Source organism: Phyllostomus hastatus, unplaced genomic scaffold (genome assembly GCF_019186645.2).
Source record: "Phyllostomus hastatus isolate PE091 unplaced genomic scaffold, TTU_PhHast_1.1 phas_contig_254, whole genome shotgun sequence".
Classification (NCBI taxonomy): domain Eukaryota; kingdom Metazoa; phylum Chordata; class Mammalia; order Chiroptera; family Phyllostomidae; genus Phyllostomus; species Phyllostomus hastatus.
In genome coordinates, this window is record NW_025333810.1 from 7,288,363 (window position 1) to 7,314,053 (window position 25,691).

The window sequence follows — 25,691 nt, forward strand, 5'->3', positions numbered from 1 at the left end:
GTAGATTGTTGGAGCTAAAATTATCTTTGTCTTTTATATGAAGTGTGTACAGCAGAAAAAGGAGATTTATAACTAGCCAAAAAACAGAGGAAATCTTAGAGGGATAGCTTATGTCACTGTACCGTAGTAGAAGAAAAAGACTAGAAATTTCTCAGAGAACTGAGTGAGAATGGCCTTGTAACTGAAGGAGAAGAGCTAGGCAACAGGAAGGCTGAGAGCAGCTCCAGGCCAGGGGATTGGAGCTGGGGATGGGTACCCAGTGAACCACAAGCAGAAGAGCTGAGAGAGCCAGAGGAATACAGCCTGTCTGCCTCACAGCGAACTTAGGACTCATATCTTAGTGAGAAGGACCAAAGCTATAGTCTTAGTGTTAATAGGGAGAACTTCCTTAGTCAATGTTTATTTTTACATTTCTTTATGGTACAAAGTTGAATGGTGCATCCATCCCCACAATGTAAGAGGAAGAGAAACAAGGCCTTAAAAAGATCAAGTCATGGAACTCCAAAGAGAAAAAGCAAATGGCCATGTGCAGAAGATACTAATTAGAAGAGGTCCAAATAATTTTCAGTCTTCAGTTAGCTTTCAACTCTTTTTTTGAAGTAAGCACTTGAATTACCATATTCCACTTCAGTAGTTTTAATAGTAAAAGAGCATAATGCTAATAAGAGTTCACTGACAGACAGACAGAGAAGTTCAGTGCAGTTCTAAGTCACATTGTGAAACAGGGATACATAACATTCCCTATGTGCAGAGAATACAAGCAACGTATTTCTTTTCCAATGCTGTTAAAACCTTGGTATAATGAGTCTCAGCATGTAATATCCACTGACAAATGAAAGAAGGACAATGGGCGTGTATGATATGCATGCCTTCTTTCTTCCTCCGAGTCTTTTCTGCTCTTTGTCCTAATGGTGGATGGATGCATTGACGGCGCCAGTGCAGCTGTGTACATCAAGTTCCAATTTCCTTTCTGCTGCAAGTGTCAGAATCACAGGATAAATTCCCTTGAAGCTGGTCATACTTATCTCTACCCCAGAAGTCTGAAAAATCTATCAAGTGGATGGTTATGTCTACAATACTCCACCTCCATAACATGTCAAGCTCTCACTGTGAGGAATTTTCCTTGAGATTTTGAGATCGGAACAGTCTGTAACTGTTTTTCCATCACGACATCAGGACACATTTAGATGCTGTGATGAGTTTCAAGGTGCAACATACATAATAAAGCACTATAAGCAGTGAATGACTTCTTTTATTGATAAATCAAAGCAGATCCAAAATTTGGTTCTCATATTTTAAATTCTGATGGATTTTTTAAAAAGGGAAATGTGGGTGTCAAAATTTACCTCTTCCACTTACATCTAAAAATTCACTTAAAAGTATTGTCTATTTTCTATGACAATTAAAATTCCACCTAAGACAGGTACCACTGGATATCTGGGAGGAAAAATACTTAAAATATTTACTCAAAGATATTTCCCTTTTTCAAGTTTGAGTCTCTTTTCCTTTAAAACCGTGCTGAGAGGATCAGAGAGGGAGCAATGCCACGACACAGCACAGAACGTGTGCCTGTCTACCTCGCTCCCTGTACACGGAGCGTCTCAACTTTGACTCCCTCAGCCCAGATGAGACTTAAGTGCACGCTCATGGCCGTGCATTGAGAATGTGCAAATTCCTGTGAAGAAAAAGACATTGAGAAGGACTGAGCTGAAACTTTAGTTTCTGATTCCGAAAGGATCTGGAGTCTTCAGCAAAGTAAGCCTCCGGGGTTCTTGTGTGTTAGGGTGCTTCCTCAGCAGGGCTGTCAAACCCATACTTCCACATGGAAGAAGAACACTGCTATGGAGTGCAATCAACAGTGGAACTTTATTTTTTAAACCTTAAATCATTAAGATTTCTTTTTCCAATTCCGGCCCCACAACATAATTTTATTACTTTTGAAGTCATTGAAAAGCATTTCCCCTGCTATAATCATTCCTGTTTTGTTTTGTTTGTTTTTGAGGAAGCTCTTAACATTCTTGAGCAATATTAACCAGAGTATTTGAAGGTCTTAGTTATCTTAAAAAAAAAGCAGGCAAAGAGCTAAAGCTTTTAAGTGTCCCTGTTTTCCCCTCTTCAAAGTTACCCTCAGTAAGAGATTCAACCCAAGTTATAACTGATGAGGCTTAAAATGCTAATGTTTCAGGAGTACTTTTTGTATTTGTTAATTTACAAATTACAAAGTCATAAGCTTCTTGAATATCTAATTATTCAGTTTTATAACTAATAGATAACCACTTAGTTTTAAGATCAAAGGAGCATCTCAGGGCCTCCGAGTGTATACAGTGTCCTGCCCCTCACTTCAGATGGTTCAGGAACTGGGCAACTAGGTGATTGCCGCCCAGCAAAAAAAAATATAAAATTATTCTTTTGAATTGGTGTTTCGTGATTCTTAGAACATATTCCCAGAGTAGAATTTCTGGGTCAAAAGGCTGTTCCATTTTTAATTTTTTGAGGTAACTCCATACTGTTTTCCACAGTGGCTGCCCAGTCTGCATTCCCACCAACAGAATTGATGCACCCTTATGTTCATAGCAAGGTTATTTGCAATAGCCAAGATCTAGAAACAGTTTAAGTGCCCATCAATAGATGAGTGGATAAAAAAGCTGTGATACGTTTACACAGTGGAATGCTATGCAGCAGTAAAATGAAAGGACTCTTACCTTTTGCAACAGCATGGATGGACCTGGATACTATTATGCTAAGTGAAATAAGCCAGTCATTGAAAAACAAATACCATATGATCTCACTTATATGTGGAACCTAATGAACAAAATAAACTAATGAATAAAATAAAGTCAGAGGCATAGAAACATGGAATGAGCTGACAGCTGTAAGAGGGATGGGGGAGGTGGGGGCTGGCTAGTAAGTGAAGGAACTAGTAAAAGAACATATATGCTTGACCCATGGACATGGGCAACTGTGTGGGGATTGACTATGGGAGTGGAGGGTTCGGTGGAGGGGAGCAAAAGGGTAAAAATTAGGACAACTAATTTATGTAATAGCATAAACAAAACATTTTTAAAAAAGAAAGATACATACAATTAAAAATAAATTTTCTTGTTTTCATTGCTTCTTGGTAATATAGAAAACATTTTGAAAAGTCCTTTCTGACCATGTAAAAATTACTGAAGGCACAAAAAAGAAATTGTGCCATTTGTCACATTTCCATTGGAACCTGAATGCAGGACCTGATGATACCCAGGTCTGTAGCAACTCAGGTGTGACCGTGGTGGTCAACAGCAATTATTAAATGTAAGCAATAGTCTGAGAACCTCCCTGAAGTTTAACCAAAAGGGTACAGGTCTTATCCAGTCTTCAGAAAAGGTGGAGGAAGGTTTTTAAATTTAAATGCCAACAGGTATCAATTCCCTCTTTGATTACCACAAAGCAAGAAGGTTATATTGGATGGAACTTAAAATTTTAATGGTTATCTTCCACTTTTAGAAAAAAGAAAAATAAAATCATGTCTCATGTTTATTAGACATTGTTTTTACCAGAGCTTGAATGCTCTCATGAATCCCAATATTTCTAAATTTAGTTTCTTTTAATTGCAGTAGGTTATTTGGGAAGACTTAAGAAATTGCAAATAGAAGACCAGAAAATGTTGACCTTACTTTTACAAATTATTTCAGGTCAGGCGCTAATATTACTGAACGTCTACCACGTGCTGCAAGATTTCACATACATTCTGATTTAATCCTGACAACAACAGTCCTGTGGGGAAGCAATTATCCCCAGTTTACACATGAAGAAATTGAAATAATCCTTAGAAAAGATGAGTGACTTGATACAGGACTCTAAATGACAGAGCCAGGAGTCAAACTGAATGTTTAAAAACAACGTACAGTCAAGGATGTTTATTACAAAATAATTTATGTTAGTAACAAATTGTAAAAATTCATGACCATCTAACCAGAGGATAGCCATTGATGAGACCAGGCCACGAGGAAGCTGTTTTACACTGTGCCTATAAACATTGGGTATCCTTAAAATTTTAGGGTATCTTTAGTGAACATTGGAAGAAACAAAATTCTATTTCAGTATTTAAACTATGTAAATAAATATGCACAATTTAAAAAGCTAAAGTAAATAAAGCAAAATGCTATTGACCATTATGTTATAGTGGTGAATATGTTCCTCTGTCTTATTTATTATATTTCACATTTTTAAAAAAATGTAGGTATGACATTTTTAAAAAGTATTTATTTTCTTCAAAAGTATATTTTATAAAAGTGTTTATTTTCCTCAAGCCCTGGCCACGTGAACTTGACAAGAGAATTTAGGAGGCTTATTTTGTATGCATTTTTTTTATCACAGGATATCTTTGCAAAAATCACCTCATTGGGAATGTGAAAGTAGGTGCCCAGCAAGGCTTTTCTCTAGAACTGTCCCCACTCATGGGCACAGACAAATTAATTCACAATTGCAACCTTAGAATCCTCTGCTTACTAAGGGTCTCACAGCGCCTTCTTTGGGAATGCATAGTATACTCCAGTTCTCGTTGTTATCATTGTTTAATGTTCATCATTTCATTCTCACTTTATCTATTCTGTGGTTGTGTTGGATATAAAACATGGATCATACAAGTTAAGGTAAGGTGTGCTCTTTGAAGAAGAAAACAGGACTCCTTTTGGCCACTGTGAAAGATCTTAGCCTGTGATGGGGAGCGGAGAAGACATGTAATCAGTGCCTGCTGGAGTGGAGCTTTATCAATTACATTCCTTGGAACAGTCTTCATTTATCTTAGAATGAAATATTACATAAGTGGTGCAGTAACCCTTTGCAGCTCACAGCTTGGAAATCACAAGCTATGAGCAGGGCAGTCTCTAGAAGACCTGGGTATTTAGCTCTGACTGTGAGACAGGCATGCTCCACTCCACTGGCATAGGTCACATTACAAAAAATGTCCTATGGATCAAAGGAAAACTGGCTAACCAGGTTCTAATCTCTTCCAACCACAGCTGTTAAACCTGGGATTTTGTTTTTCTTTGAACTACCAACCTTTTGTATTCAAATACTAGCTCCAACTCTCATTCATTCATTCATTCATTCATTCATTCAGCAAACTCCTATATCCAGATGTTGGTATATAATGCTGGGGATACTGCTGTGTATAAAATGGACAAAACCCTAGCTGTCGTAGAGTTTATGTTTTGGTGAAAGAATCAAATAACGGCCCAGTAATTAAGTGGTAACATAGAAGTTTCTAAATGATTCATGGTGTGTGTCTGTGTATATGTGCAGGTAGCTACTTTTTTAAAAACTTTTATTTTAATCATTGTTCAAGTATAGTTTTCTGCCCTCCACTCCCATTCCAGCCCGCCCACCCATCCCTCCCCACTTCCCTCCCATAGGTAGCTACTTTTGATGCAGTGACCAGGGAAGGCCTCTAGTCACTCTCTGTGTGAAGTGAGGTCTAGTGGAAGAGAAGGTGACAAATGTAAAGGCCTTGGAGCCTGGCGTGCGAGTTGAATGAACTATCAGATCAAAAGGGTAAAGCCAAACCCTTCTGAGTTTTATGTCCCATGGTAAGGAGTTTGTGTTTATTCTAAGTACAGTGGGATGACAACAATGGAGTGTAAGTTGGAGAGTGACATGATCTGATTTACAGAATAAAGGCATCACTCTCATTGCTGTATGCAGACAGAATGATTATAAAGGGTAAGAAACAAAAACAGGAAGATCAGTTAGGAAGTGTTACAGTACTGCTGCAGCATTTAAAGTAGCAGAAACATCAGACCAGATAATGACCTAGAATAATCCATTTTATTTTAAGAAGGGCGTGAACAAATACCATGTTAAATGCTGTTGACAGGGTAAGATGCAATCAGAAAAGTAGCTTAGCTCCAAGTGGCTCTTCCAAGGAGGACACTAACTTCTTCTGTAAAAGCCATCTTGGATGAGTGCTTGGATGAGGCCAGACTGGATGTCCTGGAAAAATATATGGGCAGGGAAGGAAATAGAGAAAAAATGCAGAGATAACTCTGGAGAGCTTTTCTGAGAAGAGAAGCAGAGATCTGCTTTAGAAACAGGAAGGGGGTGAGGACTAAGGAATGAGATCTTTTTAAATATAAGAGATTTTAAATCAGGGTAACCCCTGTATATTCTCAATCCCAGGGAGAGATACGGAGATGAAAGAAATGGGAGAAACAGGCGTGTAAAGATATAAAGTCATTTCTACTTTTTATAATGCATTCTCCTCCTCCTTTTTCTTCTTCTGTTAGGTCTACCCTGTTTGTAATGAGTCTGGCACCAGCCAAATCTTTTGCATAAACTTTGTTCAGCATGTTTTCCCTTCCAGGAATATTTTAAACCTATTTCATTCACTGTAAAATATAAGACTCTTACTCATAGAAGCTGCCTTGTTTGAATCTACCTGACTTACAGATGTTTCAGGTTCTGAAATATGTGTCGTTATTTCTGTTGAGCTTCTCAGAGACATTCTTGTCTTTCTCAAAGTCTATTCCAACCTTTGGGCTCCTCCTCCACTGGAAATCTCTGTTTTTATGCTTTTTGCTCTCCCCGTATCTTGGCATCTGCAGGTAGTGAAAGGCAGTTATAAACAGAACTATCAAAAAATGTCACAATTTTCAAAGCCAAGCTTATTTGATTAAAATGCTTTATTAGAGTTTGCCTTCCTATACTGATCAGAACAAGATTAGTGCTATGCTGGCCAGTATTGAATGTAAAATAAGGTACTGGGTCCCCAAAACTTTCATCTCCTTTCTGCCCCACTGTACCACGTCTAATGCTCACCCCTGCCTCCACCTCTGAACTGTTTCTGTGTAGCTGTGTTTTCCACTCTCCCCTCCACTGGGTCCAAACTCACACTGAAAGATCTGGGAGAAGAACATTCAAGACAAAAGTCTATCAAGTATAAAGTGGAAAGGCCTAGAAATGGAAATGATCTAGGCTTCTTCAAAAATCAGCTAGATGATAAGTGAGCTGGAGTAAAATGGGACAAAGCATAGATGAATTCTCTTGGACAGAGCCAATGTTATTAGCATCTTTCTCAATCTGTTTCTCCCAGCCTTCCCCATCTCTGGAAATGGCAATTTTACCCCTTTCTTGGGCCAAAAAAATAACAGTCCATCTTTACGCTTCTGTTTCTCCAATGCCCCATAGATAGTCCATCTTCAGATATTGTTGGCTGTTCCTTAAAAATATCCATCCATTTCTTCCTCCTTCATTATACCACCTGGCTCCAAACTTCCATCATCTCTCACCCAGGTAACTGCCGTAACCTCTTTACCAAGTCTACCCTGCTTTTACTCTTTCCATCATCCTCATCCCTGCAAGATTCAGAATGACCTTCTAAAACTTAACTAGGGTGATGTCATTCCTCTCTCAAAACCTTCCAATTATGTCTGATCCATCTCACACTAAAACACCACATTACACATGGCTCTTCATGACCCAGCTTCTGGTCATGACAAGCCTCTGTCATCACCTACTACTCTCCTCCTCTGTCACTTTGCTCTGGCTAAACTGGCTTCCTTGCCTTCACTTGATTGCTTCAAACCCCTCTTGTAGCTGAGGACCTTTGCTTCTCTGTCAGGAACACTCTTCCCTCAGAGCCAAGTGCCTGTGTCCCCTTATTTGACCAACGAGCCTTTCCTAGCTTGCCAACTCAGATAGCACCCTAATCACCCTGTCTCCCTTAGCATGGGTTTTGTTTTTTCTTCTTTAGTGTTTACCAATTCTGGGCCTTTATTTGTTCATTTTCTGTCTGCATTAGTATGTGTGTTTCTCGGAGCATAAATTTTTAGGAAGTTTATCTATTTTGTTCACTGTTGTATCCTCATACCCAGAATAGCATCTTTGAATAGTGGATACTCAAAAAATGTCTGTGGAATAAATAGGTGAAGTTAATTGGATACAGATTGTATAGATATTGATAGATTGGCTGGTAAGAAGGTTGTGTAGTCCCTGGATTGTTTATACCTTCTCAGTGAATTAGAAGCAAGTCTGTGATAGGAGAGTGAAGGAAAGAGGGAATATTGGAGGTTGGAGGGAGAAAGTAAAAAAGACTGCATTATAGAAAGAGCTGGAGATTTGTGGATATAAATTAAAAATGGGAACAATTAATATGATTGTGTGTTTTCTTCCAACCACTTCAGTTCAGGCACAAACATGGAGTAAGAGAACAGTGGAGTTAACCACGTTAAGGGTTTATTCCTGGCAGATAGAACAGAGAAAGGTAAGAGCAAAGAAGTTGGGGGAATATGCAGACCATTGCTTATACTAATGGGACATTGTATCTAAGCTAAGTAAGAGCTAAAAATATAGGAAGTAGAAAGCAGAGAGTGTGATGTTAGAAATCAGTGTTTCTAAAGTGGTAAAACTAATGATAATGATGAATGATCATGGGAACGACTGACTAAGGAGGAGTGGAAGAAGAGATTGTTGCAATTGAGAAATAGGTTAAAAAAGAAACTGACAGACAGGGATGTTGAATGGATCATCCACATGAGAGTTGAAGCTGTTAAAATGATAGGACAAGTGGTCGAGATAAAGTTGCTAAAACTTGCTAAAATTTTTAGTATAGGATGAGTGATAAGAGGATGGGAAGATGACTACAAGAAGTTGCAGGTTATATTGCTTGATGGCAGACATTTCAAAGCAACCAGAATTTTGTAGGGTCAAGGGAAGAGAAATGGTTTGGACCTAGCAATAAAGAGCTAGGACACTTCCTTCCAGGTCCTGTGGGCAAGTTGCCCACTGAGAGAGACAAAGACGAGTCACCAGTTTGAGAGACTCTGAAAAATGTAGTCATGAGGTGGTCAGGTTTCTGTCAGATCAAGCAGGGGATGAGAATAATCAGATGTGGCTAAAATTCTCTAGTCACTGGAGACACTAGCCTCATGTAGAAAAACCTCAATATTTTTTATGTGTTTCTCTTTCGATACTTGCATTTTGTAACAGATTTTTGCATGTTGAAAGTTTTTAATTTTCAAATCCTCATAGGCTAAAACTATCATTCCCCAATTTAACAAAGCTCCAGTTGTCAAGTCTTCTCATCAATCATGTTGGTGATATGTACAGGTTGATATGCCAGAAACGGGAGGCTAAATTAAGCAGAAGCTCTGCAGAGGAAAATGCTTGTGAAGATTTAAAGATATTTGTCTACTTATTTATCCATTAATAACTTTTACATTTTGCCTTTTTCTGCAAAAGATTTGAGAAGCACAACTCCATAAATTGCAGCATGCTCTCTGGTCATTATGCGAACTAAAAATGAGCCTAAGAAGCTGGAAGAAACACAGGCACAAAATAAGAAGACTTATGGTCTCAAAGCCTGCAAAGACCATGAGATAAGGCTGAGCATTTCTGTGGAAATACTGATGTACTTGACTGAATCCTAGAAGCCTAGAGCAGTGGTCTCTACTCATATTGTTCACCCTAATTTACCAAGAGTATTTGAAGTCCCAGAGTCCAGGTCTAGGCCACATGTGTGATAGTCATGTGGCTCCAGTCTAACAGAAATTCGCTGTTGGAGCCCCTCTTCTCTTTTCCCAGTCCATTAGCACCTCTGTCTCCAAGCATCATTCTCACAGTGCAAAACTGCTTTTCCTTTTCTTTCCTGAAGTTCCCATTACTTTCTTCTTCACATATTTTTCGACCCGTCTTCCCTTTTTTTCCTCAGGCCTCTCAGGCTCAGCACAGGAGTGTGCATATTTTTTAATTTTGGAAAATGTAGCTATTTGGGATTCTGAGAATCCCTTTGAAAGTCTAAGAACCAATAGTCCAGAAAATTTAACAGCACATGCACTTTTTTACAGGCACGAGAAACAAGCAAGTCCATGGAGACTTCTGCCTTGAGGTTAGATATGTACATGTGAAGAAGAGTATCTCTCTTTTCTCTTTAAAAAAATGTGAGACTGAAGAATATAGGTTTGGGGCTTCCAGGGGCCATGTTAGGTGGCATTTGGGGTAGGAGGAGACACAAAGACAGAAAGAAAACACTACTGTGTTTGAATTAGAACCCTGAGATTTAGCTGTGTTTGAAGGTAGATTCACTGTGACTTCCTAGTTATGTGTGCAAATAAACTGCTTTTTGGCTTTAGCAAGTTTGAGCTGGGTGTGACTTATGGCTAAAATGTTTTGATTAATATATAGTCTGAATTGTATTGTGGTTTACTGTCTGGGACAGACTGATGGAGCAGTTTCCAAACTTCTCGAATCCTAGAATATTGTCTGTGTTTCTTTATTCCTTTGCTGTGAAAGCTTCAGAGCCTGTCAATTCAACGTACAGTGACTGGGTTACTTCTTACCAACTTGTATTTTTGTTCACAGTGAATCTCTCTTGTGTAACTGCCTCATATTGGTTTTTAGGTATTAACTGCATGGATTATATCTTTATTCACTCTTCTTAGTCCAATTTTGTAACTGTTGCTGCATTATTATATGGGATATTTATGAATATTCTCAGGAGTATGCTGAATTGCACAGACTGGCATTTATTCCAGTAGAATATACTTTGTTTGCATTGTGAATTAATTTTAATAATTTAAGCTTTCTTTGGAAAAAATATGTTAAAACACCCTAAGCCTTCCAATGAACCATATGAATGACCAAAACTTTTATTATAGTTTAAGAAGCCTTAGTGTGACTATATGGCTACTTAATGAGGTAGTACGGCTACTAAATGAGGATCCTTTAACAATTCCTTATAAAAGTTTTTCTTCTCATGGAAACTAAAGGTTTTTATAAATGGTGACCACCCTCTTTAAGTAAGGCACTCTAGGCTCTGGCAAAATTATATTTGCCAGAAAAATATATATATATAGTTCTGCATGGTGTGGCTCAGTGGCTTGGTCATCATCCCACAAACCAAAAGGTCAACAATTCGATATCCGGTCAGGGCACATGCTTGGGTTGCAGCCAGGCCCCTGGTTGGGGGCAACGGATCTTTGTTTCTCTCCCACATCAATTTTTCTCTCCCTCTCTTTCTCTCTCCCTTCCCCCTCTCTAAAAATAAATTTAAAAGTCATTAAAAATATATAAGTTGCAACCAAGCAAAAGAACATCTAAAGTTTATGAATATTCACTTGAATATTCTTTCTTTATTTTCAAAGAATATATCGTTTTGGTTAACGTTTTTATTAGAGAATAAAAATTAAATGGACGAATGTCATAATCTTGAAAGTATGTTTGGTTATCACCATTGAATCATGATTAGAATTTTTCTCAGGCCCATCCTTGCTTCCTCAGGGGATGTAACTTAAATGGTAGAATTCACTCTCCATATGCAGCTGTGTCTTGATCGTGCCCACCAAGCTTGGCTTTGAATTGCACATAAACCTCTGCATGTTCATTTCTAAAACCATGTGAGCTCTGCCAGTAACAGGATTCTGGACAGCTCAGATGGCAGAGACCACAGTAAGAGTGCAGGTATTGCCTATACATTGCTTTGGTGGATTTTCTTTCTAGTATATGACTTTTAGGATCTAAAACTTTAATCCACTGTGATTAAAAGAGTCAATCATTGGCTTAGAAAAGGGAAGTACTCCTGATTTTTTAATATCCTAATGTAAATGGCTATTGTTTTAAACCTAGAGATCAAGTAGCAGCGGTAAACCAACTGGGATTCCTTAATGACAAGCAACAGAAAACTAACTCTGGATACCTTATATAGGAAAGGAAATTTGGTGGATTATATAATATGCAAGTTCAAAGGGCAGACTAACTTATGCTTAACTGAATCCAGTGGATTATATTATATCACCAGTACTCATTTTTCATCTCTCAAAAATGATTTTTTTTCTGTTTTGACTTTGTTTTCAGTTAAGTGGTTTCTTATGGTATCAAAATTGGTTTCAGGTAATGGCATACTCTATCCTTTTTTTAACCTCACAATTTCAGAGAAAAAGCTATTTTCAGAGAAAATATAGAATCAAGAAATTCAGAGAAAAAATAACCTATTTCTTGATTATTTGAGCAAAGTTTTTAGGGCGGGCCATGACGGGTGACTTGGGCCTGGTAGATATCCCTGATGCAGTCTCTATGGCCAGGGAACAGAGTTCTCTGACTGATTAGGCTGTGTTAAGTGTGCAAGCTTGTGGGCGACAGGCAGGTAAAGTGATGGACAGCTCCAGGAGGGTGGGGACGGGGATCCATAAAACAAAGGAAAAGAAGGAGGAAGAATCATTTGAAATGAACTTGTGCCTGAGTGGTGATAACCATGAATTTTGATAAGAAAAGGGCCATGTTAAGAGGTCTGAGAACTTGTGACCCGTATTTGTAACTAGTTCTACTTGTGTATGAAGCAGAGAGGAAAGACATGGGGGAAAACGACAAGGGGGTGTGGCGAGGGAAGGAGGTACAGAAAAAAGCTTAGAAGAGCCTTTGCCAATTACCTGATTCACCCAGGTGGTTATTACTGTTTCTTATTCTTTGCTATAATTAAGGCATTTATAAGGTGGGAGTATCTTTCAGTTTCTTTCCTTCATTTTGCCTTTTAGGTGGACAAAAAGATTGTAAGAACTGAGATAGGAGTTCTTCTTCGCCTCTCACATCCAAACATTGTAAGTGATTTTTTAACTACTATTCCAAAAATCTCCAAATGTAGAGAGTGGGATTTGTGAGCTTTGTGCTGTCCACACTGATTGTGAGAAAGGGATTCTCCCACCACCACTAAGCAGCCACAGTCACCAGGCTCTTGTCCTCGCTTGTCACATTTTTCATATCTTCAGCTGAATAAATCTTAAAGACAGTACCTTTTGAAAGGGTTTTTAAAATGGACAGATCAGCATATATACCATCTTTATTTTCATGCACAAAAGGACAGCTAAAATTCAGATCATTTTGTTTCACTCTACTTAAACACTGGCTTTTTCCTTCTGCTAAAAAAGCCTCTGAAGAAAATGCGCTGCTTTCCAAAGTCATTTCAGTCTCATCAGAGAGGGTATCTGCTTCAGAAACAATGTGAAGATTCAAATAAATGATGTGCTTGAATGGGGAAATTGAAATATTTTCTGAAACTCTGCTCTAGGCTATGTCCAGACAAAGGCACTAAGGGGAAGGTCTGGCAAAAGCTTTCTGGAGCCACTGAAGTGAAAAGAACAGGCCAGCACTTGATTTTATGAATTGAACCAACTACTTAAAGAAGACATTTTACTCATTTCTCTGAGAGAGTTCTGTCCAGGAGGGTGACCTGCAATGCTTAGGCCTAAGGCAAAGTTCTTGAACTTATTATAGGAGTTAACAATGCTTTTAGCTATAAAAAACAGAAAACTTGAATGTAGTGGTCTAAACAAATATTTTTTTTAGTTTATAAGAAATCAGAAGGCAGGCAGTCACCAGCATTGGTTCCACTCCTCAGTGATGTCATCGGAAACCCAAACAGCTTCCTCCCACTGGTTCTGCCTACCTCAGGGCATTTGCTATCACCCTCATACCTTTCCCTCATGGCCCTAAAACCACTGCTCCACACCCTCCACAAGCTTCCAGCCTATATTCAAGACAGAAAGAAGTAGAAAGACCCCAGAAGCAGAGTTTGATGAGCAAAAGATTTTCCAGAATTTCCTGCTGCAGCAGAATTCCCTTCAGATTTCATTGGTCAGAGCTGGCCACAAGAACAAGCTGAACTTCACAGAGACTGGGAAAATGGGGAAAAGGTTGTCATAAGAGACTCACACCAATCATGATCCATAATTTGAGTCTGACACCTTTGTTCCCTAAACAAATTCAGAGTTCTGTTTACAATAAAGTAGGGAGAGAAGGGCTTTGGGTAAGCAATGAGTCATATTTGCCACATACAGTCATGATGTTTGCACTGTCCATAGTTTTTCTTTCAAAGAGAAGTGAGTGTAGAATTTTCCTCAAATATAGATCAGCCCTATCACTAGATTATCAGATGTATTGAGGAAAATATCCAAAATCAGATGGATTATCTCAATGTGGTGAAAGCCCTCTTATGGTCAATCAGGTCATTGCCATTATTACTTTTGTGAGGATCCCTTCATCCACCAGCAGCCTTTAGCAGCTGAGGGATATATTTTCCACAAAGACACACTTTAACCTGGTCTTGTCCTGTCTTAGACTGTGATTCCAAGTTCCTCCCAGGAGAAGGAGGCATTTGCATTTTCATCAACCACGATGCTTCCAAATGGTTTAGGAAGTTTTGTTCATTTGCTTTTATTTTTAAATTCTGCAGTAATTTAGAAATCAAGATATTTTGATAAAAATTAGAAAGTGTTTCTAAGGTAGGCATCTTTCACAGGTCAAAAGAAAAAACATAAAAACTCAAAAGGACCGTTGAAGAAATGAGGTAACTGATAAAAATAACCATAGTGACAAATGGCTCCCTGGTACTTGCATAGGGACCTTTGTTGACAATGATCCAACATGTTGCTATTACAGAGTTTTGGTTTTGCCGTAGCTTTAGCTATTTCTCAGAAAAGTGAAAGTAAGGAATCTGTGATTTTTTTTCTATATCTTTCTTCAGATAAAACTTAAAGAGATATTTGAAACCCCAACAGAAATCAGTCTGGTCCTAGAACTCGTCACAGGAGGAGAGCTGTTTGACAGGTAAGTTGATCCCAGAAATCCAACCACAGAAAGGCTTTGCTTCGTCACCAAAAAATAATCAAAGGGAAATTGCTCCTGAAATTTTTCATGATGACACATCATACCAGTTAATACAGTCTACTAAAATAAATCTTAAGAGGAGTATGGAATGGAAGGAGAGTGATAGCTGATAAGACGTGAGTGGGTGAAAAGTTGGGATGCTTAGTGAGCAAAAACAGAAAACACTGTATCTGTTTACTTTGGCAAACATTTACTTCCTCAATCAAAAAACAGAATTTCCAAAGTCATACTAAATCTAAATAGTCACATTTACGAAAGTATTTTGTGAGAAAACATTGGATGAAAATTATAGAAAGTTAAATGTGTTATAACAGTATCCTCTGTTAAGATCCAAAAGCTCTTAAAAATCAGTACTCTTCAAATGATTATTTTGAGGCCTTCTTTCTCTTTTAGGCTGTGTAAAGAATTCCAAGATGCAGAGAAAAACATGTTCTGCTATATGTAATAATTACCAATTTTAGTTGCTTGCTCCTATGTTCATCACCTGAGGCAGAAGTTTCAGGATGGTAGGGAGTGTGCCTAGGAAACTTGTAAAGTGTAATATTGGCAAACTGTACAAGAGATAAAAGATTTAAGTCTCCATAGCTTTCCCACCTTCCTCATCTTTTCAGGAGAATTCCCTGTGTACCCTGATGATCCCTTGGGACCCCTTTGCTATGTTCATTGGGGTAATCAAAAAATAATAATAAAAATGAAATAAGTCAAAGAAATAAGTGGGCATATATTAGAAATAGTAAGAAGCTATGCACAGATGTAAAGGCCTTGTTGGTTAAAAAAATAGATTAAGAAAGATGTGGACTGCAGACAGAAGAGAGATTGAGGGAATTGCTGATATATACTAATTGCCTGGAGCACAGTAATCTCTCAATGAATATTCACTGAATGAATGAATGAGTGAATGAATGAGCAACCACTGAGATGAGTACACTCTGAGAAGGAAGACTTTTAAAAAGGATAGGTTTAGAATGTTTTGGGAGAGGAGCACTTCTCCCCTTCATTCCCACACTATCCTCACCCAGGTAAATTTGCTACCTCTTCAACAGCTTCCAAAAAAGTATTTACACTGGTTTTCAAAGCTTCTGTTCTTAATGTTACCTAGTGCAGATTTGTATCTTCAAGTAGGAAGGAACAAAACAGTGGAGCTTAATTGGCACTACTTATGTATCTTCAACAGTATATCTATTCACTGCAAATAAATGAATCAACTCAGGAAAGTGGGCATCAGTTTTTAAAAGGATATGAGTACTTCTTCTGGTAATTGGCTGATGGTTAGACCAAGGTTCCAAATGCTAACTTAAGAGACAAATAAGTAACCTAGAGTGATTTGCTTAATTTCTCTGAACTTCAAAACAAATTTGAAGCGCTATGATGCTAAGGAAGCTAAGACACTGGTCCACTCTGCCTCTGATCTGGGACAGTCTGAGTACTCTGTGTAAGGACAGTCTTGTTCTAAAACTATCATTTTATGTCCCCGTGCTTAGTGAAGACTCTTCTGAACTAGCTGAATTGAATGTTGCCAAAACTTGCCAACAGTGCTCCTTTTTCAGCACCTCTTTAGCTGACTCTTTCATGAACATATTCCTTCTGTAGGTAGGTACATTTAGAACCAATTTACAGTCAGATCCTGCTGCTTCTGTAGCCATGAAATCTCTCAAAAGAGAACTTATGTATTTCTCTGCTCACTACAGTCAATCAGAAAGAAATCTCACATATTTTAATTGTAAGTAATTGTAGGACCAGGATGTCACACTGAAGCTATTACCTACCCATAGCACTTAATATTTACCTTACCTACCTCTGTTTGTTCAAGTCATTTTGGGACTAAGGGTCTCTTTCCTTCCCTTTTTCCCAAACTTTCTTTCATGAAAGAATGCTTGCTTTCTCATCTTGTTGCCTAGTTGATTTTGATGGGATAGAGTTAATTCAACTTTAGACAGAAATGAAAAACTAAATGCTGTTGATAAATTTCATTTATAGAGAAAATGGATGAGATATTCAGAATTAACAGAATACATCTGAAGAATGGCCAGCAGCCAGTAAAGCACTCAACCACTCTGTAAACGCTTAGTGGTTTTAGACAAGAGACTGTTTCCCCCCTGTGAATGTTGTCTACATATCTGTTGCCATATCTGAGATGAACTGGGTTTCTCCATTAAATTGTTTAATTCTACAGTTATCTTTAAAATTATATCAGGCTGAAAATATATCCTGCATTATTATCCATGTATTGCTCTCTTTCTTGAGAATTAAAAATCATAATATACTTACTTTTCCCTGTACTTAGGTCAAAAAAATTTATTTTGTTTTGATGATGAAAATGCATCCCTGGTCTAATGATGGCCTTAATGGTATCTAATGAATGAACTAATGGAGCAATTGATGAAAAGATAATCATGTTAGCACATTATACTCAAAATGGTTGTATTTTATTAGCACTAAAAGATCTATTCTGTGGTGTTTTTCAAAAACTAAACACAGTAAAATTCCAAGTGGAATCTGCTATTTCATATAGAATATAAGTAGTAAATTGCTTAGGACAATTGGTTAAAAGTTTTGAAATGAAACCTATATTCTGTGTGTGTCCAAGAAAATCCCCCTCCCAAAAAGAACCTCTACAGAGTTATGATATCGTGTAAAAAAGAAAGCTCCAGCCCTAACAGGTATGGCTCAGTTGGTTGGGCATCATTCCATAAAGCCAAAGGTCACTGGTTTGATTCCCAGTCAGGGTACTTGCCTTGGTTGCAGGTTCTGTCGCCAGCTGGGGCACGCATGAAAGTCAACCAATCAATTTTACTCTCTCAGGTCGGCATTTCTCCCTCCCTTCCCCTCTCTCTAAAAATAAATAAATAAAATCTTTAAAAGAAAACTTCAGAGGTTTTTCTCTTCCATCCTGCTCAATCTATTCACAACTCTTAGAAATTTGCTGAACTTTTTAAGTATATGAGGTGTGAGGTTGTTTGCTTTAAGAGTAAATTTTTGAGTTTTGTTTTCTTTTAGAAAATTTAGCAATATCCTTATAATTTTCTAATTAAGTTTTTCAAACAGATATTATTGTCCCTGATTTTTGTCTAACTCCAGTGTCAGAATACTATGTATTTTAAAATTGCCTGTTTTTTTCAATTTTCTTCTTATGTTTTTGCTTGACTGATTATGCTGTTCCAATGCTAAATGTTATGTATAAGAGGTCTTAAAATGTGTGGCTTCAAATGTTGTTACCTTCCAAAAGAGCAGAATTTGTTTGTGCTGCTCTGACAGGCAGTTAAGGTAAGAAACATATCACTTTAATCCCATCATGTATTGGGCTGATTCAAACCTGGGCTTCCCAAAGGCAGATCTGTTTCCTGTCAATCTTACTCATAGGGTTTTTTGCACTTAAAGGGTCCCAATTTAAGCCAGGGAATGTTGCCAGGCCACCCCTTCCTTGGTAGACCCTAAATGCCAACTTCTGCTCTCTCCACCCTGTGAGACACAAGAAGTTTTGTTCAGCTTCAGCCTGTCAGCTGCTGATTTAGAATCAGCAAATGCCTTTAAAGGGAAAGCAGAAGCATCAGATGTTACCTTTGCTGAGTTCTTCTTCTTTCCTGGCTCCTAGTTCCTGAAGCCTTTACTTCCTCAGTAACTCGCTGATATCTTCAAATATATTTTTAAGAATGATTGTATTTAGCTTGTTATTGTTCTTTCCTGGAAGATTGTCTCCCCCACCACTGCTGAGAGTAAAAATTCAATGTCAATGTAAGAACTGCCAAATTGTTAAAAAAATCTATGAATTTATTAGAGTTTATTTGAGCCAAACAAAGGACACACCTAAAAGCCAGATCTCAACAAAATGAGAAAAGTGCTTCCCGGAATGACAATTTGCAGTACGGTTGGAATTAAGGAGGGCATGTAAGGAAGATTACGTGAATGTGGGAGAGAGCAAGGCTAGGGGATCTCTATAAGTGAATTACAGGATGGCTAACAAGATTATGTGCTTTCTTGAGGGTTGGTTATGCTTCCAAGGAGTTTGAAAAGGAGGCACAGCAAAGGTGTGTTAATCTAGGCACACAAAGACACTGGGTAGGTGAAGATAAACATTTCATAGGCCTGGGGTGTGACTACCCACCAGGACCTTCCCAGTTAAAACTTTATGATCAGATCACCCTGTGAGGCTACTTCCATCAAGATTTATTAGAGAACCCCTTTTTCATCCACAGATACATATGGTTTTTAAAGTCCTTGTACAGACACTAGTGGATTTTCCTCTTTTATGTCAATCCTTTGGGGCAAAAAGGATGGAAAGCACTGTTCCCACTGTACAGACTGGAAACTGAGAATGAGTAATCGTAAATGATCTTCCCAAATTAGGCAATAGACTGTCTTCCGATTGCCTAGAAGACAGAACTGTTTCTCCTCATGTGGCCTTACAATTTTTCTTATTAAATTCATTTTCCCTTTCAAACAATTTCCAAGAAAATGAACTAAGAAAATGCTCATTTCCAAGAAAATGAGCATTGATATGTATATAGTTGTTTCTCAACATGAATATTTTGAATACATCTCTTTATGCAGTTTATCTGGCTATATGTGAAGAGAACATATACTTTGATTTGGATTAGATTTATAGTCTCCTTTTTCTAGAAGCTTGGCTGTGAAGGGAAAGATAAAGGTGAGGTCAAAAGGGACACAGGATGACCGGAGGCTTATTTATTAGTTTAAGCTGACACATGGAGGACACATTAGCTGACTGACAGGAAGGAGCCCACTAGATGGAGAAGCAGGAGATATCTGTGTGAAAGGTACTTAGAGCAAAATCCCAGAGAAGACACAGAAGAAATAAGATCTAAGTCAGATAAAAGGATTTGTTTAAGACAGAAAAAGTTTCTGTCTTCCTCAGAAGCAAAAAGAGTCATGATGCAAAAGGATCAAAGGAGCTACAGTACTCACAAAATTTTGGAAAAAGAAAAGAACAAAGTTAGAGGAGTTATTATCAGGGCTGGGGACTAAGTCTGCCCTACTTGCAAGCAAATAACTTATCCCACTACACTTCTATGGATGTTTGGATAATACATGAGACTGAGTCAGAGAGACCGGCCTTTGCTACATCATGGGCATCAGCAAATTTGTGTCATTTCCCCTTGCCTTTCAAATTCCACAGGGGCAGCACAGTAGCCTCTGAGGGATGCCTGGCCATGGAGTGGGGTGTGCTCCAGGAGAGGAAGTATCCGAAGTGGCCATAAACTGGCAAATGGACAAACAAAATGCACCATGAAATTCAATCACCAATGAAAAGACATGTTCCTTTGACATACATTACAACATAGATGAACCTCAAAAACATGATGCTATGTGAAAAAAAAAGGCAGGAAAGACTAACATTTGCTTTCCCAATGTTACTGTGAAAGAGAAATTTATTTTCTAGAAGAGAATGGAATAGGGTATTTGAGGAAGGAAGTGGTGAAGTTTGAAAGTGGGAATGTGAGAATAGAAAAAAGCAAGAATAAGATCTTTTGATGAGCCTTAAGGTTTGCTGAGGCCAGAGGCTGTGTTTCGGAGAGTCTGGGCTGTGCTGGCTTACACTGCGGCCTGAACCACTGCATACCTTCTGTGCAGTTTTGACAGCATCTTTCCCCCCCTTAGTTTGTATCCTATTTTTGGTTGTCCCCTTGATCTTTTTCCTGAGTTCCTCTTCCTCTTTCCATCCCGAAAACATGGATGGATTGGAAGCAACAAAAACTAATGCCAGTTTGGAGTCTATTGAAATGAGAAAGAGAATGTGAAGGACCGAAAGGGCAGGCACAACAGGAAAGGGGAGTGGAAATGGATTGGAGAGCAGCTCAGAGAAAGAATTATGGGCAGTGTGCAGGGAGAAGGGAGAGAACGAGGGGAAAATTGATGCTGACTAACCCAGTTGGTAAATCAGTTCACAGAGGGAGGGAGGGGAAGCAAGACTGAGAATTAAAAAGACCCTGAGTTCATTTAATGATATATTGATTTAGACATGCCTATGATACTTATAGGTGAAAATGTCTAGCAGATTGTTGGAAATGCTGTTTTCATCTCCGCTGCAATGCAGCTGCCAGGGTGGCTGAAGTCACAGCAGAGCATCCGGCTTACCTAGGGGGAATGTAGGAAAACTTTAGGAAAGGATAAGTATCACAGACATAACTTTGAAGAAGTGAGAAACATAGGAACACAATCAATATGATTCCTTTTTAAATAAGGTGAAAAATAAGAGTCAAAAGTAAACTGTGGTGTTTAAAAATGTAAGACTCGGGTTAAAAATATAAAGAAAACCAAGAAACAGTTACCACAGAAAGCAGATTACAAGACAGGGGAGTAAAGGAGAAGTTATTTAGAAGAGGCCAAGGAGACTTCTGGCATTCTGGTAATATTTTATATCTTGGGCTGGGTGGTAGTTTAACAGAGATTAGCTTTGTGAATAACTGCACATCTGTGTTTTCTGCACTTCTCTGTGCATAACTTAGCATGTGCGAGAATGCAGATAAGTGAGGCCACAAGTCAGACGTGGTAGCCAAAGAACGAAACATGTCCAGGTTCTTAAGCATTTTGGAATAGAACTATTTCTTTAAAGCACAGATTTGGTCAGATCAGCACAGAAAGGTACTCACTAATTTTGGTTCAAGTCAGTTCTTTAGACGTGACAAACCAAACCACTTACCGTCTGGCCTCACCACACAGTTTCAGCCTCACCACTCGTTTCATTCCCGTCTCACTGCCATGGTAGCTGGAACGCATTGACTTCACCCTCAAAGGGCTCATGGTCTGGAAGAGGGAAAGTAAAAATGCAATACAAGCCCTAATATTATTTTGTAATACTCCCACCACCTCCCTAAAAAATATATTAGAGACAACCAGAAGATTAAAAACTAAATAAATAATAAGAAGGGACTAAAAAAATATACACATCATCATTCCACAAAAGACGTATCCAAAGATACTCTGTATTTGTCAGAATTTGGCCACCAATTCAGCTGTATTTATGAGGGGGGAATAAATGATATAATCGGGGCACAAACACAGTACATGGCACACAAAATATGGGAGTCTTCTAGGTCAGAAATGGCTTCGGGGAGAAGTAGAATCTTTTGAGCCGGATCTTAAGTGAGAAGTCACAAATTATCAGGTAAAGGGTAGAGGGAGGGACAAAGTGGTGTCCAAGGTAAGGGTCAGTTGTGAGCCTCTTAGTCTCCATTTTAGAAGCCGTTCTAGACCGGAAGCAAGCAGTTGCTAGATATTTGTCAAATAAGTGATTAAATAATCAGTGTGCTCTTGGGCAGTTTATATAACATCTTTGGGTCAGACTTCTAATTTATAGGAGGTGAGAACTGAACTAGGAATCCCTAGTCTCCATTCCCCCATCTACAGTTTGATCTGGCCTCCCTGGCCAGCACCCACACTGATCCACAATTCCCTCCCTCTCTCCCTAGCTTTCCAGTCTAACAGGTGGCAACAGTGATTTCGAAACTATTTTTTTAAGTGTATGAATTTAATACTCTTTGGGAAAGTTCTTGGAAAAAAGCATCAATACAGACCAAGAGACCATCAATGAAATGAGAAAAAGCAGTGAATGCGGCTTATAAAGGAATGGTGGATTTAAACAGAAACAGGGAATTCATTTTAATGTAACTTTTTGTATGTAATGCAAATACTTCAGCATAATAAAGTATTAGCAGTCTTTAAGACTTGATTCCTGAAATTCATATTATTAGGGGATCTTATCCTATGTTATTTGATCATTTAGTACACGTTTTCATAAGACCAATTTCTCACACAGACCTACAGCCATCTAATAACAATATTATCTCCATTTGAGAAATAGCTGCCATTGGTGGGGAGAGCGGTAGGCTTCTAGCGTACGTGCCAGGAAGTCTGAGGGCCTTGGGCTGTGATCTGATTAGAGCTCTTCAGCTGCATTGCCTGTGGTAACTGCATGGCTGGAGATATGCTCAATTCAATTTGCAGCAATTAAGGTGACAGAAGCAAATGCTCCAAAGTCATATTTTAAAGCAGATCCATGGAGAGAAATAGGCATTGCCTGGGTTTTCTCATCCTGCATTTTAACATGATGGGAAGGAAACGAGCCCCACCGTGGGGAAGGGGAGCATGTGGGCCAACGCAGCCAGCAGTGAAGGGAGAGGCACAGAAAGGAGGAGGAGGCCTGCTGGGGCCAGAGAGTCACAGCCTGGGAGCTAGGGAGACATGCCCAGTAGTGCTGCTGTCCCAGACCTCCAGATGCTGGCTAGACCGGTTGGCGACTGAGGGATCTGTAGGAACAGGGTCCCAGGGCAGCATTTGGGGTCAGTGTTGTGATTAAAATCCTAGGTGCGATTTTAGGTGTTAGCCCAGTCTGAGTCTTCTAGCCCAGCCCTCCTAGAACTATGGGCAATTGTGTGGCAGAGCAACAAACTATGTGGCCCTGGGCCTTTGGAAGCGATTTTAAGATGCTGGTAGCATTGCAGCTGCCTTCCTTATTATTTTACAAAGCATGACAAGGAAATTAGCTTATTAAATCTGAAGAGAAATATAGCAATAAGTATGTTTAAATAAAAAGCCAAAAATACCAACCAAAAATTATCCCTGTGTTTTTACAGCTCTGAAAACATGACCAGGATTGAACATTTCATTGCTTCTAAAAATTGAAGACCTAAACCCTTGACTGTATATGCATGGTTCAATTTCATTGGCAGGTTTTTTTTTTGAAATTTTAGCTAACTTTTGGGCAGGAACTGGTGTTGCTTGGAACAAATACTATTCTATTTTGATGAATCTAAATCACTTTGATTTTGTCCAAAATAAGTTCCCAAGAAGATTCATATAATTACAATTTTATCTAGAAACTAGGTAACTGAGTTTCTTCCTGAGGCGAGCAGTAGCCCTTCCACCTTCTGCATTTGGCCTTGGGAAGCATCTCTGTGCCTGTTCTCCCACTGGATCCGTGGCCAATGTACAAGGAGGGACCCAAAAAACCTGGAATTATCTTCTGGAGGTTAGGCTTCTTGTAGTACAGGTTCCCCCTGCTAGATGAGTGTTCTAAGAACCCATCTGTATCAGTCAGTGCACCAGCTGGCATTGTGAGAGGCTGTGTTTGGCTTCAGTGAAGTTTTTTTAAGGCTCTTTCAATGCATGTGCCCATTTCATGATGGGTGATTTACAAGTGCACCTGCCCACACAGTACTGAGTGTTCAGCAGTTTTTGGCTAAAAATGGCATGACTCTGGTGCCCCACCCTCCCTATTCATCTTATGTCACCCCAAACAACTGTTTTTTGTTTATCTCCCTGGATGACAAAAGTCCTCAAAGGGATGTGGAAGAGGTGAAACAAACAAACAAAAAAACAGAATCACTAAAATGCATCAAAATCAATGAGTTCAAAAACTGTTTTGAGCAGTGGAAAAACATCCCAATAGGGGTATTGTACCAAATGGAGAGCACTTTGAAGGTGATTGAAATTGAAACACGTAAGAATAAATACACAATTTTTTATAAATGAGTTCCAGGGTTTTCGGGGGTCCCCCTTGTACTTGTGATGAGCATCACTTCCCTGTTCAATGCTTTTCTTGCCTAGGATAAGGATCATGAGTAAAGGAGTTGTTCAGGTGTCCACAGTCTGAAATTTTTGTGGCATCATTTACTTGGTAATTCGTATTGATCGCACAAATATTTATTAACTGCCTGCTATGAGCAAGGCGTGGAGCTGGACTCTGTGAGTGGTCAAAGCAACAATCCAGTGAGAAGCTAAGAATTTTGCCACCACACCCTGCAAAAAGCATTGACTCCACACATCTGTTGTAGTCATGCTACCGAAATGAAGAGAAAAAGATCACTGAACTTCATTTTCCTTTGCTTGGTCACTAATATCTTCACTGACTATCTAAGCTATAAGTTATGAACCGCACTTGCAACTTGAGAAGTTCACTGCTATTGATCTTTCTGGTCAGTCACAGGTGGCCTGGGTGGCAGCTCAACTTACAAAATACTTAAAATTGAGTGTCTGAGTTCTAGAAACCTAATTCTGTGACACTCTGGTGAACACGTCAACTGGGAACTAAAATTTTAGAAGAAGGAGCCTGGGAGAGAAACTGTGGAATTGTTATCATAGGGCCAAGCTGTGGTGTGCAGAGTTCACACCGAGATGAGTCCGGGAAAGTGCCCACATTTTGCGCCCCTGCCCCACACGTCTACTTCAGAGACATTTCTGCCAACACAATCAATAAACCCTTTGGTGTACAAACCTTAACGTAACATATATTACATATATGATGATGGTTTTGTTAATAACAAAAACAGAGGAAGAGAGAGAGGAAAATATTGATGTGAGAAACATAGATGTGAGAGAGAAACAGTGATCAGTTGTTTCCTGTGCGTGCCTGGTCAAGGATCAAATCTACAACCTAAGCATGTGTCCTGACTGGGAATCGAACAAGTGACCCTTTGGTTCTCAGGGCAGCACTCAATCCACTGAGCCATACCAGCCAGGGCTTATTTTTGTCATTTCTGGTCTGTTCTGCATTCCTCAACCTTTATTCCCTATTGTGAAAATATTTTACAAATTTTCAATTCAACTTTTAACTCCAGTTACTTTTAGAACTTATAACTTCTTGCTAAAATATTTTTTCCAAAAAGGGAAGATACTTGCAGAAAAATAATTAAGCTTTTTGATGGATTGACATTTAAAAAATTTAGTACAAAATTGTGAAAGTTGTTGAAGTTTTGTCTCTTTTACATTTTGAATTGACCTTCTCCACACATCTTTACCACAAACTCTTTATAGTTGAAAACATCTTATGCAAATTGGCAACCTACAGTACTATCTATAACATCTTTTCTCTTGAAATTCCAGTAAGATAGAAACAGCAAAAAAAAGTAATTTTTTATTCTTCCCAAATATTCCCTTAAGAATAGACAGAAACTAGGACAGAAAAACTGAAAACTCACAGACAATATAACAAAACTAGGTGACAAGGTATCCCCATGAAACCTAAAATACATGTGAATGAGGACAAACTAATGACAGTTCCAAGAGTCACGTGGTGTTAGTTTCTCTGAAAGAGTGAGCAA

At 38.7% G+C, this 25,691-nt stretch overlaps 1 protein-coding gene across 1 annotated transcript in view; it reads left to right on the forward strand.

Annotated features, from left to right (window-relative positions):
- The window catches only part of CAMK4 (calcium/calmodulin dependent protein kinase IV), a 192,732-nt gene that overhangs the window by 98,531 nt on the left and 68,510 nt on the right, over nt 1-25,691 (forward strand). The window contains exons 4-5 of the mRNA XM_045837963.1: nt 12,507-12,569; nt 14,492-14,574. Of these exons, the coding sequence (XP_045693919.1) occupies nt 12,507-12,569; nt 14,492-14,574 (146 nt within the window). The remainder of the gene's footprint in view (nt 1-12,506; nt 12,570-14,491; nt 14,575-25,691) is intronic.